A 19,112-nucleotide genomic window follows, 5' to 3' on the forward strand; every position below is an offset into this window, starting at 1 on the left:
TATACATTTGTTAACGGTCGGTTAAAAAGCTCATCAGAGCTTATGTTACATATGTTTGTGTCTTGCCGACTTGAAATAAAACTTATTGTATTGTATTGTATTGTACAATGAAAAGGGAGTTCACTGTGCACAGGATTAAGTACGCATCAAGTTTATTTTATTTGGGTTAAAATCTATTCAACTGCACCAGTTACGTCCCTTTTTAATTAAGCTCTTTTGAAAGAAGGTAGCTGTCAAGTTGTGCACTCGGGTAGTAGAATATTGATTATCGTGTTTTCAGCTTGCAGGCAGCTTTATTTATCGAAGATTCAAAGCAACTCTCTGCTAGACACGTCAGTACGACTCCGGGTCAAAGAAAATGGCTGCTGGCATTGCTGACAGCAAGTGGACCAAAGTTCTTTCTTGTAAACCGAACTGAGACCAAAGCTCATGTTTAAATGATCATGTTAAAATTGAGACATTAAACATTACTGTATTGAAAGCCCAGATCGTTCTTAATTACACTGAAAACTGACGAAGGTATGTAAAATTGTTCAACCAATTCTGTGCAGCTGAATTGAGCTGTTAATGCACCAGTCAATTGTGACCACGGACCACCCAGTTCCGGGATATACTTGGGATAGTGGGGGAAATGGGTGTTTTTAACTTCCAGTTGGCCCCTCAGTGCCAAGTGAATGCGGTGTTTTTTTTATGAAAATAGAGGGGAATGGGTTTAACCTAAGATGTCCCTGGGGTGCAGCGGCATTTGATGGCGATTTAATCAGCAGTTTGTAGCCAAGGCGGGGATTTTACCTGGGATTTGCTGGACCAAAAGTAAAAGTCCCCGCTTTTCCCCGGACTAGGTGTGATTACCAATGGTATACAGCATAATGTTTCAGGGACCACAATAGTCTTTCATCATTAAAGTAAACTTTTTCATAGAAAGGCAAATAGAAGTATTGGGGACATGATGGCAACCCCTGGCACCCTAGCTCCTACAACTCTGTTGATAAGTTATGACATGTCAACCACGGAGGTCCTCTGTAAAATCCATTTCATGAAATTAGGATTCATCACTTAGCTGCCGAGTTATGTTAGTGTTTCAAAACACAGGATTCACAAATTGTTAAACATGATTTGTAAATATCTTAGATTTAAATCAACGTAATTGAGAAGCCTTAAAGATGCACACCTGACCTGTGATCTCCTTCCCCCATTTTGCCACATTTTAACTTTCAGCAGATTAGATTATTTTATGGGATTTTTTTAGGAAAATACTCACAGAAACAAGACCAAACTTGACAGGTGTTGCTTAGGCAAGCCTCTATATTGATCTAGGTCATTGAATTATTAATCATGGCAAACAAACACCTTTTTAACATTTAATATTTTTGAGATTTGTGTATTGTTCAGGTTTAAAGATGACAAACAGTGGACATTTTACAGTCCACTTAACAATTTCGTTCTGTCTTTTTATAAAACCTGAGCCCAATGATTTTCTAAACATGTCACACAATTGTAAGTTAATAAACTGTCATCAAAATTAGACTTTTGGATGAACAAGCCCGAATTCTTTTTCTATTGCTTGGCATCAAAATTTCGAACAAGCCCTGCTGTATAAAATTCAGAATTTGAGCAAACCCCAGGACATTTTGTGAGCTTGTGTTTATTTTGATCACTGAATATATCTATACTCTAATTGATTGAATAATGAGAAGGACTACTTTTAACATTCAAATGTCATGTGTATGTGTTAATGTTTTTCACTGAATAAACAATATATTTTTCAGGACTCCCCCTCATCAGCCCTGCGTTACACTGAAAAATGACTAAGATATTATTACTTTTTAGTTACATTGTTAAATCAGCTATCTAGATTAGAATGTCAAACCCTAAAAGTATTACTTTATTGAAAAAAAAAAACATTATTATTTTCAAGAAATTGTGTCAGAATTATATAATTTATAGGTAATAAATATATGAATACACACAGCTATTATTTTTTAAGACCAACAGTTTAATATAAACTACCCTGTACAATTTTTGTATCTTATTGTTTGTTAATGTGTCAAACGGTTGTCCGGTAAGCACATTGGTTAATGCAATCGCTTCTCACCTAGGCTACCTGGGTTAAAGTCCTGGCCTGGGTGCATGTGAGTTTGGTTCTTGGTCACCAAGCCGGACAAGTGGGTTTTCTTTGGGTACTCTGGTTTGCCCCACAACACAAGACCACACTCTCATGCAACATAGTGCCAACGAGAGTGAATAATATAAGTTGAGATAGATATCAGGGTAAAGATGTTCATGATGTAGGTGTCTCATAAGCCCAACGGGCTGGCCCTTAACTAAGAGGAGTGACAGTATAATAAATAAACACTTTACTAAGTTGAAATAACTTGTTTCACAATCGTTGTAAAATTAAATAAGTTTAAAGTAACTTGCTCATGGTTTGTAAAATGCACTTTTTTTTTTAATACCGAAATAAATCATAAGGAGTGTTAAAACAAAAATACCAAAAGCTGGAACCCTTCAGCAAATGTTGATATTTGCTCAAATATCATCTTTGAAGACCATAATTTTCAATCGCGTTAGTAATACGCTTGAAAATTAGGTGTTGCATGATTGGTTGATTGACATTATCACGTGATGTTATCAATGTATCCTAAACAGGTCAACATATCCACCACTTTTGTAAAATTCCCAGTGGCCGTGTGCACTAGCTGGCTACTTTTTTTATTGATTTTACTGGTGTGGGTTTGAACCACACTAAAACCAAAATACTTTTTTATGCTGTAACTGTATTTCTTTCTGCAATTTCGATATCATAGAGTAAAATAGTGATAAAATACAGTGTTCAGATGCATTACCGGGAAAAGCGAGTCACTTTAAACCAATATGTCAAATAAATGACTGATTGGACAGATCTCCATGACATACTATGCAATATTTTAATGCCAAAGAAATATTTGTTTTATTATGTTTGGTAAGCAAATTGCAGTTTCTTTTGGTGCACACAGAACCCTTTTGAATGATACCAAACAAAATTTGGTCACCTGGCCCAAATTTCTCAAAACTTCATCAGCTTATCAGGCTTAAGTAGCTTTTTTCAATTAGCCAAAATACATTTTTTAATTGAATTTTGATAAATGAAAAATGGTTTATTGTGATTGTGATTATCATAAAGATAATTTCTATCTAAAGCATAGGGGGTAGAAACAAATTATTTTTGTATATATATATATATATATGTGTAAGGAATCACACATGATTTTTAGTGGGAAAAACTGTATATTCATGTTTGTACTTTCTATATATATATATACATATAACAAAACAATTTGTTTCCGCCCCCTGTGATCTAAAGTATAAAAACTCTTAATAAGAAAATATTTTGTGAATTATTGAAAAGCAAAAAAAGTGAGCTTAGCTTAATCCTGTTATAAGGGACTTAAGAAGTTTTGAGAAATTGGGTCCAGGCATATAAAGTTCACATATTTGTGTGTTTGATACCCTTTAAATCTATAAAAGTACACCCTGTGTCGGTGAATATGTGTGTTTAATACTGTGCATCCACATATGAATGTAATTGTAACACTTTTGTTAGTTTTAATTATTTTCTTTTTTTATTCAGATGACAAAAGATGCTAAAAGTGCCGCCACAATAAGACGCAGAAAACATCGACACAGGCATGGTGATCTTGAAAGATTCAAAAGCTGTCGTCCATCCTCACCTACACCATTAGAAGAAATAAATGAGTTCAATGAAGAAGATGAGGGGTATTTGTTCGATGATGAAATTCTAGGACCTTCTGTGGTGAAAAAAATCATGTCATCAGAAAAGACATTATTTCTTTCCTTGATTTGCATAAGGATTGTTAATTCACTGATGATACAAACTAGCTTTGTTCCAGATGAATTCTGGCAATCTGTTGAAGTGTCTCATAGAATGGTGTTTGGGTATGTTATATTTTATAAGTGTTTACCTACTGTTTGCAGTGGATAAAATGTGTAAATACAGGTGATTTAACAGTAGCTAAGTATTGCTTTGCACAATAATGTATACCATAAATAATATAAAGTTAGTCCTAGATAAATCACACTGTAGTCAATACAAATGCAAAGTCATGTTGATACTTCGTTGCTAGTTAAATTACTTATTATAATTGCATATATGTTGTTTTAACACATTGACACATTATATGCATTTATTGTAGGTATGGACATTTGACATGGGAGTGGAAGAATGGATTGCGGGGTTACCTTTATCCTAGTGTGTTTGCTTTCTTTTATAAAGTTTTTGCATTATTAGGCCTGGACAGCAGGCAGATGATGGTAAGTTGCCTAAAAAATGTATGATACATGCTGTTTTAAATTGAATTATTAGGGCATCAATACATACATGTATATTAATGTGTATTTGTTTATATTCATCAATACCATTTTTTAGCTCGACTATTCGAAGAATAGGTGGGCTATACTACTCACCCCGGCGTCGGCGTCTGATTAAAGTTTTAGGGCAAGTTGGGATTTTTACTTATAAGTCTAATACCCTTCATTCAATTGACTTAATACTTCACACAGTTGTTCAGGGCCATCACATGATGAGGTTAGATAACTCCATATTATTCTTTACACAGATTATGGCCTATGATTGACTATGGAACTTAGGTTAAAGTTTTAGGGCAGGTTGGGATATTTATTAATAACTTCTATACCCTTAGTTCAATTGACTTAATACTTCTCACAGTTGTTCAGGACCATCACACAATGAGGTTACATAATCCCATATTATCCTTAATACAAGTTATGGCCCCTGATTGACTTAGGTTAAAGTTTTAGGGCAAGTTGGAATTTTCACTTAAAACTCCAATACCATTAATTCAATTGACTTAATACTTAACACAGTTGTTCAAAGCCATCACATAATGAGGTTAGATAACTCCATATTATCTTTTATACAAATTATGGCCCCTGATTGACTATGGAACTTAGGTTAAAGTTTTAGGGCAGGTTGGGATATTTATTAATGACTTCGATACCCTTCATTCAATTGACTTAATACTTCACACAATTGTTCAGGACCATTACCAAATGAGGTTACATAACTCCATATCCTTAATACAAGTCATGGCCCCTGATTGACTTAGGTTAAAGTTTTAGGCAAGTAAAAGTTAAGGGCAAGTTGGAATTTTAATAAAAAACTTCTATACCGTTCATTTAATGCACTTAATAAAATTCAAAATTATTTACGACCATCTTACAACAAGAAACATAACTCCATTTTAACCCTAAATACAAATTATGGCCCTTGACTTTTTTTATTTTTTTTTATTTCTTTTCAAAGGCATATTTGTATATTCTTAACCACATTTTCATAATTGGAAATCAAGTTATTTGAATGACTTGCGTCATTGTTTGGGCAGGCTGGTGGGAGGGCAGCATCTAAGTCACCTTATGTATCGAATAATTTTAGTTAGGTTTGACATAAAGAGACCAAACTTGGTAATATTACATCGTTATTGTATTCACTTCTAAGTCAAAGTGGCGTAGTCGAGCGCGCTGTCTTACGACGGCTCTTGTTTCATTTATTGTGCTGCACTGTTTTTAGTCTAAGCTTATTGTTGCTTATAAAAATGTATCAGTTTAGTACCAAAATTAGGTACAAAATTGTGTTGGTGTTGCAATGTCATTTAATTTTCAGATTAAACTTCCCCGCATAATCCAAGGTATTATAGCAGCAACTGGCGATCTGTATCTATACAAGCTGTCCTGGATGCTGTGTGATCGAGCCACTGCCCAGTGGTCACTGTTTTGCCAGATGACCAACTGGTTCATGCTGTACAGCACAACTCGCACCCTGACAAATAGCACAGAGACAGTCCTTGTTACAGCTGCTCTTTATTATTTCCCTTGGCCTGGAAAACCTTCTTCAAGGTATGTCGAAAAAGCTTTAAAGTTATTGGTTTATCTGTATTGCAAACCGAAATTAAAACTTCATCAAAAGTATAAGTAGAACAAATTTATAATAAAACATACTTTTTAAAAGTAAGGTACATGTAATATTTGAGTTTATTCTTATGTGATCCAAACATAGTATGAAAGAAAAACAAATAGACTTAATTACCTAACGAAAAAGTCAAAAGGTGATATCTAGAAACTTGAACATCAAAATGTAAACAAAGTTGTTGATCACAATTCTATCAAAAGAAAAGCATGTGTTGAAGGCATATCAAGCATATATTCATTGCAGGATGTGTGATTTATCTACACAATCCTATGTTCTGTGGATTTAAGTTGAAAAAAGTGAAAGTTAATACTATCCAAGAGACCTTCTCAGTCTGTTGAGATAAGAATAAGACTAATAGATAAAAACATATTTTTTGGCACAAAAATACATAAATTATGTTGAATCTAAATTTAAATCTTATTGTGTCGAATATAAGGAAGGCTAAGATGAGACACGCCAACAATTGACAAACTCAGTTTTTACTCTTCACTTATCTTAAAACTTATGCGGCAAAGATGGTGATTTTAGTCTTGGAATACAATTATATTGCTGAAAGTGATTGTATTTCTTTTAAATATGTTTTATCTGTAAAAACACATTGTACTTCGTGTTCACTGAGACATTTGAAATGTACATCGTTACTGTAATGTACAACATATGTCCGAACTCATGCTTATATAATATGTTTGAAACATACTAATAATGTTTTCATGCTCTTTCCACTGGCCGACATTCTTTTCCTTTTTTTGTTCGTCCTAGCGTTTCTCCATATTTGTCGTTGTTGTTGATGTGCATAATGTTTTTAACCATGGTCACAACTCAGAAAGTGTTCAAAATATTCAAATGACACATGTTGCCATGTTGAGACATAGAGGATATTTGTTTATTTCAGTGTAAGATCGTATTTTATTTCACGAGTGTCATAGAAAAACATATTTTCACGAGTGGCGAAGCAATACAATACGTACATTTATAGCAACGTTATTATCCTGGCTTGAACAATTGTTAAGTAATGCCCCTTGCTCGACTAAAATACCAGAAAGAGTTAAGCATTCGCTCCATGGTGCCCTTGATTTTATTTTATTAGAGCTAAATAAATTTATTTAAAATATCTCTTTTGAATGCAGTCATTCAGTGAGGAGGTTTCTACTGCTTGCTTCTTTATCCATCATCGTCCGTCCAACAGCAGCGGTAATCTGGATCCTTATATGCTCCTGGCATCTACAAAACTGTAAAAACAACCTGTATAGGACTGTAAAAACATACATTATCGTGGGGTAAGTCCTTTTAAGGCAAATAATTTAGGTTGATGCAGTATATATATTTTTTAAATATTTTAATAAATTTTCATGTTTAACAACTTTGCCTTAAATGATTAAAATAAAAAAAACATATGATTTATGTACTGATTAAAAAAATTATTAACTTTTGATTTTTTTTTTTTAAATTCATAGCTACGTAGCCACAAATTAAAGCGCCAAATTATTGCTTATATTTTAACTGTACCTAAATCATATGCCTTTTTTTGGTTTTGATCTTAATAGTCAAATAAACTTAACATGATAATGCATTAAAATTAAAAAATGCATCACTCTTTGTTCGTCTTCAATAGCAAGAAGATCTTAACAAATTAATTCCTATAAAACTCTCATAACGCTAACAATAACGCTAATAATTGTTTTTACATGTTGCAAGGTTAAGATTATCACAAATAATATTTATGATTGTTCGTGAATTGATGGTCGCTGTTTTAAATCGAGCGATAATAATGTTGATAAAGTTTCTGTTCATAGGTATCTATTTATTAATGTAAGTTCTATTACAGTTGAATAATACTTTTTAATTGATTTCAGAGTTGTTTCCCTTGGAATGTCAGCAACAATTGACCGGGTATTTTACGGGGAGTGGACGTTTGTGCAATACAATTTCCTTCAGTTTAATGTCCTTGGTGGTGGTGGTTCGTTTTATGGGACACATCCATGGCACTGGTACCTAACCCAGGGCCTTCCAGTTGTCATGGGGCTGCACATGGCTCCATTTTTGATGGGAATAAGGAGAGCGAAGAATTTTGTACCGCTGTTCGTCATCATTTGGACCATCTTTATATACAGGTGGGTAAAACTGTGGTTACATCTCGAATATATGTTTGAATATTATTCATGATAACTTTGCAAGTGTATGTAGGATGTTACCTAAGGACCAAGTTAAACTATTTCAGAAGATCCGAAGGTTTGGCATTTTTATTGAAATACTGCGTGAATGAAATACATAACTGGAGTGTGTCATAATTAAGCCCGGTCGGTCGGTCTGTCCGTCCATCAGTAGATCAAAGCTTGACCGAGTGATAACCCCACAATGTCTGTACATAATGTCATCGGACCTGACATGAAAGTTGGGCTTTACCAGTAGATGACCCCTTTCGATTTAAGGGGTCATCGAGACAAGGTTCAAGGTGACAGCGACCTTGAACGGGAAAATGTTATCAAAGTCGGTCGGTCCGTCCGTCTGTAGACCAAAGCTTGACCGAGCGAAAACTCAATATTGCCTAGAAATATGTTCATCAAACTTAACATGGAGGCTGGGCCTGACAGTAGATGACCCATATTGATTTCAGGGGTCATCGGGTCAAAAATCAAGGTCACAGTGACCTTGAATGTTAAAAGGTCCGAGTGATAACTGGACGATGCCTGCACCCATGGCCCTTAAACTTGAATTTGAGGTTGGGCATGTCTAGTATATGACCCTTATTGATTTTAGGGGTCATCGTTCGAAGGTCAAGGTCACAGTGACCTTGAACGCAAACTTGACAATTCCTGGACCTTTGGTCATCAAACTTGACATGAAGGTTGGGCCTTACCAGTAGATGACCCCTATGGATTTTGGGGTCATAGAGTCAAAGGTTAAGGTCACAACACATATTGGTCATTAAAATTACGTCACATTTACGTATTCCCTGCTGCTAAGAGGATACATGTTTATCTGCAAATATCAGTCGTCATCTGAACATGATGAAAAAATGGACCTACTATCCACATACTTTGAATGGTCATAATCTTAAAACTGCCTCAAAGGCATCTTATGTCAATGACAAATCAGCTGTCATTTCGGTCCATGCATATATCATTCAATTGCCCAAATATACTTGACCACATGGCGCTTCGGGGGTTGGGGGGGGGGGCATAATGTTTGACAAACATCTCTTTAAGATAGCATTTGTATACTAAATTGTAATATTTAAAATACTGTTGAATTTATTTCACTACTTATAGAAAATTAATTTCTATTTCAGTTTTCTTTCTCACAAGGAATTCAGATTTTTAATGCCGATTCTCCCATTGACCTTTCATTATGGAGGAGTTTTCTTTCAGTCATATTGCAAGAAACCAAAAATGAAAAGGAAACAGATAAAGCGGGTATATGAAAATGTCAAAAACGATAATGTCAGGGGTAGTCAAGAAAGCCTCGTGAGCAATGGTGATGGAAGTGAAAGCAACACAACCGAAATCTCATCTGAGCAAAGTGTGCTTTCTACTGAAACTAGCGGCATTGCTTCAGAGGCCAGTCTTGGTACAGATACCGAGGTTTCTAAGCAAAACTATCCTGATGAAGTGGGACCAAAAGGAACAGATGAGAAAACAGAACATATTGTGGACAACGATGATGGTGATACTATGGAAGGTGGGAAAGACATTCAAGAGGAAACTAGAGATATGGCCAAGAAACGTGATTTGTCTGCGAATGAAATTATAGCTGAGATGGAAAAGAAGCAAAAGGAATCTCATAAAAACAATTTGACAAAGGCCAAAGTGTTTGTGATAATTATACTTTTAGTAAACATTCCGGCATCAATGTATTTTTGCTTAATACACCAACGAGGGACCATTTATGTCATGAAGTACATTCACGATGCTAGTCTGCAACATAACATCGATGCTCTTTTTCTCATGCCTTGTCACTCTACGCCGTTTTACAGGTAAAAACATGATTACTTGTGTTTACTTGTTTAAAAGCTGTAGTTGATAAAATCAGTGATTTATCTCTGATAATTATTTTATTTCTTCCTGAAACTATCTATCAAAGGAAGCTTTTGAATCATTTGTCATTAATGATCTGATGAAAGTTTGTATTGACGAGTTTATCTTAATATTGGGAAATTCTACCCAAGCAACTGCATTTTTACAATGTCTGCTTTCAAAATAAACTTTCTAAGAAATATTTATTATGCAATAAAGTTGTTTATGTCCTAGTATTAAGATTACGTTTAAACTTAAATAAACTTTACCTACTTTCTTTTGAAAATATTGGAAATAATTCCATTGGTGAACATTGGATGATTTATGATTTCAGCTACATACATCGAAATATCAGTATGCGATTTTTAACTTGTGAACCAAACCTACAGCACAAAGAAAACTATACAGACGAAGCTGATGTCTTTTTCAACGACCCTGTTAGTTGGCTGAAAACCGAGTATGCAGGCTCATCACGCCCATGGCCCTCGCATTTAGTTTACTTTAGTCCTCTGCAAAGCGATATAGAGCTGTATCTGCTACAGAACGGCTATAAAGACTGTGCTAGCTTTTTTCATACACACATTCCAGAGGGCCGAGTCGGAAGTCACGTTATTGTAAGCTGTAGATAGCAATTATTGGTCATTCTTAGTCACCTTTATGTCAGCAACATTTAAAAAATAAATAGTTTTAGTATTATTTTAAACGTGTTTCAATGTTAACTTGCTGAATGATATATGTATATATTCACGAAACATGACGAAATTATTTTGGTTGACAAAGAGCACATGGACTTTTTAGAGCTCTGTGCGCAAGCGCATTTCGCGTGGCTTCGTCGACGATGAAGTCAAAGATCCAAAACAACCAATGTGATTTATATCTATAAATATATGTTTGCAAGTCACGCTAACTTTGTTAAGATCTCGATTTACTTATACATTACTTTTTATATATGTTTGCACTGTCTATATGTTACCGATATAGGGTATGTTCCAGATAGCATTTCAATTTCACACAGTATGTGTATTTCAGGTACATTTAAACTTTGTGTACTACGATTAGAAAGCTTGTTAAATAATATTAACAATTGCCTGTAGAATAGGCAATATTTGATAGTATTTAGTTTAAAAATGTTTTTCTGATAATCTAACGCAAATTTGACGTTTGTATTTTTATGCCCCCGAAGGTGGGCATATTAAAATCGCACCGTCCGTCCGTCCGTCCGTCCGTCCGTCCGTCCGGCTCTGTAACTTTCCCTTGTATGGACAGATTTTAAAATAACTTGCCACATGTGTTCCACATACCAAGACGACGTGTGGCATGCAAGACTCGTGTCCCTATCTCAAAGGTCAAGGTCACACTTAGTGTTTATTCACAATGGAGTGCTGCATATAAGGACATAGAGTATAGGTTGTCGTGTCCGGGCTGTAACTTTTTCTTGTATGGACAGATTTTAAAATAACTTGCCACATGTGTACCACATACCAAGACGACGTGTCGCGTGCAAGACCCGTGTCCCTACCTCAAAGGTCAAGGTCACACTTAGTGTTTATTCACCATAGAGTGCTGCATATAAGCATAGAGTATAGGTTGTCGTGTCCGGGCTGTAACTTTCTCTTGTATGGACAGATTTTAAAATAACTTGCCACATGTGTTCCACATACCAAGACGACGTGTCGCGTGCAAGAACCGTGTCCCTACCTCAAAGGTCAAGGTCACACTTAGTGTTTATTCACAATGGAGTGCTGCATATAAGCATAGAGTATAGCTTGTCGTGTCCGGGCTGTAACTTTCCCTTGTATGGACAGATTTTAAAATAACTTGCTACATGTGTTCCACATACCAAGACGACTTGTCGCGTGCAAGAACCGTGTCCCTACCTCAAAGGTCAAGGTCACACTTAGTGTTTATTCACAATGGAGTGCTGCATATAAGCATAGAGTATAGGTTGTCGTGTCCGGGCTGTAACTTTCCCTTGTATGGACAGATTTTAAAATAACTTGCCACATGTGTTCCACATACCAAGACGACGTGTCGCGTGCAAGACCCGTGTCCTTACCTCAAAGGTCAAGGTCACACTTAGTGTTTATTCACAATGGAGTGCTGCATATAAGGACATAGAGTATAGGTTGTCGTGTCCGGGCTGTAACTTTCCCTTGTATGGACAGATTTTAAAATAACTTGCCAAATGTGTTCCACATAACAAGACCACGTGTCGCGTGCAAGACCCGTGTCCCTGCCTCAAAGGTCAAGGTCACACATAGTGTTTATTCACAATGGAGTGCTGCATATAAGGACATAGAGTATAGGTTGTCGTGTCCGGGCTGTAACTTTCCCTTGTATGGACAGATTTTAAAATAACTTGCCACATGTGTTCCACATACCAAGACGACGTGTCGCGTGCAAGACCCGTGTCCCTACCTCAAAGATCAAGGTCACACTTAGTGTTTATTCACCATAGAGTGCTGCACATAAGCATAGAGTATAGGTTGTCGTGTCCGGGCTGTAACTTTCCCTTGTATGGACAGATTTTAAAATAACTTGCCACATGTGTTCCACATACCAAGACGACGTGTCGCGTGCAAGAACCGTGTCCCTACCTCGAAGGTCAAGGTCACACTTAGTTTTTATTCACAATGGAGTGCTGCATATAAGCATAGAGTATAGGTTGTCGTGTCCGGGCTGTAACTTTCCCTTGTATGGACAGATTTTAAAATAACTTGCCACATGTGTTCCACATACCAAGACGACGTGTCGCGTGCAAGACCCGTGTCACTACCTCAAAGGTCAAGGTCACACATAGTGTTTATTCACAATGGAGTGCTGCATACAAGGACATAGGGTATAGGTTGTCGTGTCTGGGCTGTAACTTTCCCTTGTAAGGACAGATTTTAAAATAACTTGCTACATGTGTTCCACATACCAAGACGACGTGTCCTGTGCAAGACCCATGTCCCTACCTCTAAGGTGAAAGATACACTAAGTGTTTATTCACAAGGAATATAAGGACATAACAGTGTAGGTTGTCAAGTATGGGTGGTATTTTTTTATGTTCAGAGGAAATTTAAAATAACTTGCCATATGTATTTGACACATAAAGGCAAGATCAACTTTTCATGTACTGACCTTGTTCGTAGGTCAATGTCACATTCGGGGGCATTCGTCACATACTGTGACAGCTCTTGTTTTCTTCTGGACCGATTGTCCTTGTTCAATGTTGTGTTTTTGTGTTGTCATTTGATTTTTTGCGTGGTTCATATACTGTGGAAATAATTATAGTTTTCGTTTTGCATTCAAAATATTAACAAATGCGATAGAAATTGGCTGGAACTTGTTAAAGCTTCGCCAAACATTATTGGAAAACAAATGCTGTACGCATGCTTGAAATATTGGTTGAATGTATATTTTGATTGTAATTTTGTTCAAAACATAAGCCAGATTTTTCATAGATTTAATCTTTACATAATATTTTACCGGATATCAAACTTTTGCCTAAACATCTAAATTCTAATAATGTACATCATTCTTTTTCACTTCTGTGTAAAAAAATAAAATAATTTTGATCTTTTTCCAAAAAGCTTGGTATCACAGTACACGTGTATATGAAACACATTTGGATCCTCACTTCACTTGTTCCGTCCAACGAATTTGATTAAATATGAAAATGTCTTGTCTTCACTGTTATAACTACTATGAACTTCAAGTATTGCCCGGAATGTTCGGAAATTTTTAACTCATTGGGCTGTTCCGTAAGCTCAATTATAGATATTCGGCGTATATGGAATGATGATGGCGGTATGTTAAAATAGTAAGAAAAAAAACATAAAAACAAAACACTACCGGTCGACAAAAAATACGTGTTAATACTTTTAGCAGAAGTTTTTCTTGTATACTATTTTAAAGTCATAAAGCCAAATTGCTAAAAATTGAAATTTAACATCTTGGTGTCTTAACAGTCGACACCGTCAAGCTTGGAAGAAATGCAGAGACGACTCAAAAGATGTTTATGATTACGTCCAGTCGAATACACGGACTATTTAAAGACATAAGAGGCGTTGCAATGGTAATTACTAATCCAGCAGAGATGCATAATACAATCAAAGCGCTGAAAGCGCTGATGAACGGTTGCCCCTAGAGTCAGTCAATATGTGTTTTTTCTTATATGTTGACGTAACTTCCAGGAACGAATTGATAGGAATATACTTAAAAAGTTGAGAGGTGGGATATATATGTTTCACATCAAACAGACGTAAGTGTTGACGGGCTCTGAATTTATTAGGCAAGATATATACACTTAGAACGTACATACAGTGTAAGTTAAAGTAATGTACATGTATGTAGAATATTTTGAACATTTAAGGAATTGGAAGTTATTTTGAAGTATTTAAAAGGAAAATATAGATACACGAGTTGATATGAAATGTATGCCATTGCATACTTTAATGCAGTAAGTATGCATAATATGGTCATCTTTTTTAAACACATTAAGCATTTATTCTACAAGATGTTAATATTGTTTTCAAGGGAGTAGTTTCACAATGGAAATGAAGATCATGTAAATGTTGAAAAATTGATTCGAAAATGACATCTGTGTGGAAACAAAACAACGAAATGTACAACATAGCAAATGAAAAGCGTTTTGTCCAAACGAGTAGTACTATGTTTTATTTACATATCAAAAACAATGTTACGTAGTTATGAATTCAGTAAATGTCTGTGTTGTAAATATATATGTGAGCAAACTATGCATGATTTGATGAGGTTGGCAATAAACACATGTGTAAATGCACATGTAATATGTATGAACATTATCAACATATATACTGAAAAGACATGTATAAAAATGTATGAATGAAACATTTAGTTTCAATCTGTTATCAACTTGATTATGCACCAGTTTCAATTAAGTATAAGTAAAAAGCAGCAACTGGTAAAAAATATGCACACATAAGTTATTAAGCACTGCTGGCATGATGAGTTCTAAAATAGCAATGAGGACTTTTTTCCCGAGTACTACACCCGACATTAGCGCCCGCTATTATATACAAATTATTCGAAAAAAATGCTGAAAAGGAGATAGAACTATTCGCATCTTAACTGTGGACTCGTTCGTATAAAATAGACACTGTCATCGAATGTTCTGCCTGCTCGCAAGTAAGTTTACTAGGCGAGAAAGTTCATCTCGTGGACGAATGCACAAGTACAGAACGACTAAGATGGAAATTCCTTTGTGAAGTCACCAAGCTGGACATCAATATAACCGAACACTTATTGCACGCAGACGCCGAAACATTCTACCTGACTGTACTTGGTTCTCCAAGGAGCTAAATGTATTTGAAAGAAATGCGTTCAGCCTTCCTGAACATATCATTACGGTTTGCAATGAAATATGTGGGCTACAAAGATGTATAATCACATAAAGGACAATAAGTTACATTCCGCAAGTTTGAAAATTATTAATATCATTAACTAAATATGTTTTTTTTGTTGTATGTGTAAATATTAGTTAAGAAAGAACACAAATACTTGTTGTAAATGACAACTGGGTATGTGCTGATTGTATATAACAGTGTATATATGTTGTGTTTTGTAGTATTGTGGTACTTCAACTGTGTTTCATAATCATCAACATTTGGTGGAAATAAAGATTATTGAATTGAATTGAATTGCATGAGTTATTTGCAAGCACTACTGGCATGATGAGTTAGGAAAAATATAAACAGCAAAACAAAAAGTACTTGTGTTAGCATTTTCAATTATTCTTTAATAAGTTTTACAAAGGGGCAAGTGATTGAAGCAAGCACTATTGTCTATATTAGGAAAATGTAAACATGGAAGTTGAAATAGCAGGTAAGTCTGTGAAACATGCACAATAAACGTATGGATTCTTACACACCTAACTTTTAACAGGTTATATACATAGATGTTTAAATGTTAAAACAATCCACAACGATACAGTATGTGAAAACATACGAATAAAAAATAAACTTTAGAATGAGCATGTGATACATTATACAGGTGAAAATATTTAAACAAGAGCACCGCCTGCAGGTAATGAACGCTCGCCCGATTTTATCCTTTTATGGTTTATTTATTTCATTTTGTACATTTGATAGTAAACAGGTATTCCAAAGTGATTCTTTTGATACTTTGCTTTTAAGTGACCCATGCACTAAACTTAAAAAATCAGACTAGCTAAAAATTACATCACCCTACCCTTCCAAATGTGTGACTCAAAAAACCATTTGATATATTGAAGGCATTATCGATTTAATGTCTGTGAAAGAAATATAAATCAATCGAACAAAAATTGAAAAAGCTATGTCTAATTCATAAAATCCACCAAAATTCATGTTTTTTTACCGCCAAAAAACAGGTGAGCTTCTTTAGAATATTATGTGAAGAGGGTATTAGATGAACAAGTTCCCCAAGTTTAAAAGTGATAGGTTTGATAGTTTCCATGTAAGTGACCTAGACACAAAACTTAACCAACGCCTCCGACGACAACAACAACAACGCCGACAATAGCTCAGCATTTTTTCTCAAAAATCAGACAAGCTAAAAAACCGAAGTAACACAGCTTCATATCCCAATATTTCTTGTTGGCTAATTCACGACAATTTTCATGGGTGAAACTAGTATATTACTGAAGGCTACAGTTAACTGCTAGGGCAGACTTCTTTGACTGATATTAACTGTAAGAAGTTATCTGATAAAGAAAAATGATTTGGGAATATTTAAAAAAAACAAACAAACGAAATACAGCACAACATTTCAGAACAAAAGGGGGAAAATGTGGTGACATTTTGATAAAAAAATACATGATTGTTTATGGAGAAGTAAAGAAAAAATGTTATAAACTGGTTCAAACTTGAATGCAATTGGTAACGATGAAAGTGGGAATGAAATGCTAGAGGTACATATGTTTAAATCTTTTGCATAAAATTAACATGAGAAGTCAAGTATTTGGTGCATACTAACAACCTTAATAATGCAGTGGGAAATGAAGTATGAAAATGTGTGAGAGGTAGGCATTGTAGATCAAGAAGATAAAATGATATTGAACATTGAAAAAACACCTTTTATTCTAATAGGTCATTGCTAGCATGACATGAAATGAAGATGCCTATATTATGAATGAATGTCACAGTTTACTTACAAGCATATGTTTAGAAGTTGTACACAAATGTTAAAGAGCTAAGCTTGGTTTATGAAAAATTGGATAATTTGTTATAATTCAGGATTTTTTTATATCGAAATTGGATGATAAATGAACATGACATCTAATTAGTTTAGAATCAATATGTGGATAAGTACATCTCAATTTCAACATCATTGACAGGCCGGTACCGCTCATCCTCTCATGGCAATTGTCATGGCAATTTGGCAACTGGGGAATCATCCAAAAAAGAGGTTCTCAACATTGGATGATGGCTTGCAGGCATGTTAAGTCAAAGCCTCGGACATCATTACCGTCAATGGTGGTGTTGACCGTCTGAAAAGGTGCCTCAGTTTTCTCGAAGTAAAACATACATGGATTTAATATATTCAATGCCATTAAAGTCACTGCATACCATTCCATAAGAGCATTGAGAAGTGATTACATGCACATACTAAAAGTACTAACTTAGTAAACAAGAGATGTTATTGGAAGTTATATTAAAATGATTTTAAATTACTTACGGAAACAGACCTGTATTCAGATCACGATGGAAAAGGCAATAATTAAGTGAAATAACAGATGAAATGTAGATGGTGTCAACAACCAAGACATAGTTTGTGCCTATTTACAGGCATATGTGGCAATGATGATGTGAGTTTTACCTTAACGGGAAAAGTATGTGGGCATTGCACATGGTTAGTGACCATTATGTGCCAAACAAATGTGGAAGTTCTTCAAAGATACATTGACACATATAATAAATAAAACTATATATATATATATATATATATATATATATATATATATATATATATATATATATATATATATATATATATATATATATATATATATATATATATATAAACATTTTAAAATAGTAAAAAAAACTGACCATTAGGGGACTTGCAAGCAACATGTCAACATTTCATTGTATACCAAATTATCTGAACCACCTTATATTTTTTATTTTAATATATTAAGTAACAGAGCAGACACAACCACCTTAACTCAATGTATGTGCATGTTAAAAGCATTTCCATACAATACAGACTACATGGGACCTTGTCTCTTAAGAATTCCCAGTAAATGTGGCAGCTTTCTTTTCGGGCCAAAATAGCGGGGAAATGTGACTTCCTTAGGATGTTCCCGGGATATCAGGGCATATAGTAGGGATTTTACATGCAGTCTCAACAGGACGGGGATTTTACCTCGGAATTGCCTGAAATAAAAGACCCTGCAATTCACCGGACCCTGCTGCTAAAGCTGCACTCTCACAGATTGACCATTAAGACAACTTCTTTTTTTGTCATGAAATTAACCAAATTTTGTGGAAATCGGTGAAATAAGACAAATAACAATTTTTGATATATCCATTTGAAATGAAAAGTTGTATCAATTTCGTAAATACAAAAACTGTTATCTTATTCGTTGTAAACAATCTTATACAATGGCTTTCCAGTCATATGCATACGCAAAAGTTCGCTAATTCTAAGATAAAAATATATAAAAAGTTATCAAAACGATCTATTTGTGATAGTGCAGTTTTATTTGTTGTCTTTGAACATGCCAATTTATGCGAAAATGCATGGACACCAGTGATATAAGACTGCTTGAAAAAAATGACAGCAGATTTTCATATATTCAGTTTTCAAAAAATGATGTTTTATGCAGTTGTCTTATGCATCAGTCAATTGTAACCATGGTCCCCCCCCAGATCCAGGTCTGAGGGGTATACCCGGGATAGCCGGGGAAATGGGGTGTATCTTTACCTTCGCAGTGCCGGGTGAATGAGTGCCGGGTGAGTGCGGTGGTTGTGTCTTCGCGCAAAATATAGCGGGGTATGGGCCTTACCTAGAGTCCCTGGGGTGCGGGGCATTTGGCGGAGATTTAACCATTATTTCGTCCCCGCAGGACGGAGTTATTACTCGGGGTTGGCTAGAAGAAAGTCAAA

At 35.1% G+C, this 19,112-nt stretch overlaps 2 protein-coding genes across 2 annotated transcripts in view; one reads left to right on the forward strand and one right to left on the reverse strand.

The window, feature by feature from the left end:
* Positions 1-19,112, reverse strand: part of LOC128213985 (neurogenic locus notch homolog protein 1-like) — a 50,483-nt gene that overhangs the window by 15,672 nt on the left and 15,699 nt on the right. The gene's annotated exons all lie outside the window — the stretch shown is intronic.
* Positions 226-12,318, forward strand: LOC128213986 (GPI mannosyltransferase 3-like). The gene is made up of 8 exons (XM_052920140.1): positions 226-519; positions 3,611-3,936; positions 4,194-4,311; positions 5,681-5,913; positions 7,114-7,263; positions 7,840-8,097; positions 9,276-9,959; positions 10,334-12,318. The coding sequence occupies exons 2-8, from the start codon at positions 3,611-3,613 to the stop codon at positions 10,626-10,628; spliced, it is 2,064 nt and encodes a 687-aa protein (XP_052776100.1). The 5' UTR covers positions 226-519; the 3' UTR covers positions 10,629-12,318.

Source organism: Mya arenaria, chromosome 13 (genome assembly GCF_026914265.1).
Source record: "Mya arenaria isolate MELC-2E11 chromosome 13, ASM2691426v1".
Lineage (NCBI taxonomy): Eukaryota > Metazoa > Mollusca > Bivalvia > Myida > Myidae > Mya > Mya arenaria.

Excerpts from the sequence above, each read along its gene's own strand:
- LOC128213986 (XM_052920140.1), top strand. The coding sequence starts at position 3,611 with ATGACAAAAGATGCTAAAAGTGCCGCCACAATAAGACGCAGAAAACAT. Across the intron at positions 7,264-7,839 it reads AAAACATACATTATCGTGGG|AGTTGTTTCCCTTGGAATGT; the intron begins GTAAGTCCTTTT and ends AATTGATTTCAG. Across the intron at positions 8,098-9,275 it reads TGGACCATCTTTATATACAG|TTTTCTTTCTCACAAGGAAT; the intron begins GTGGGTAAAACT and ends TTTCTATTTCAG.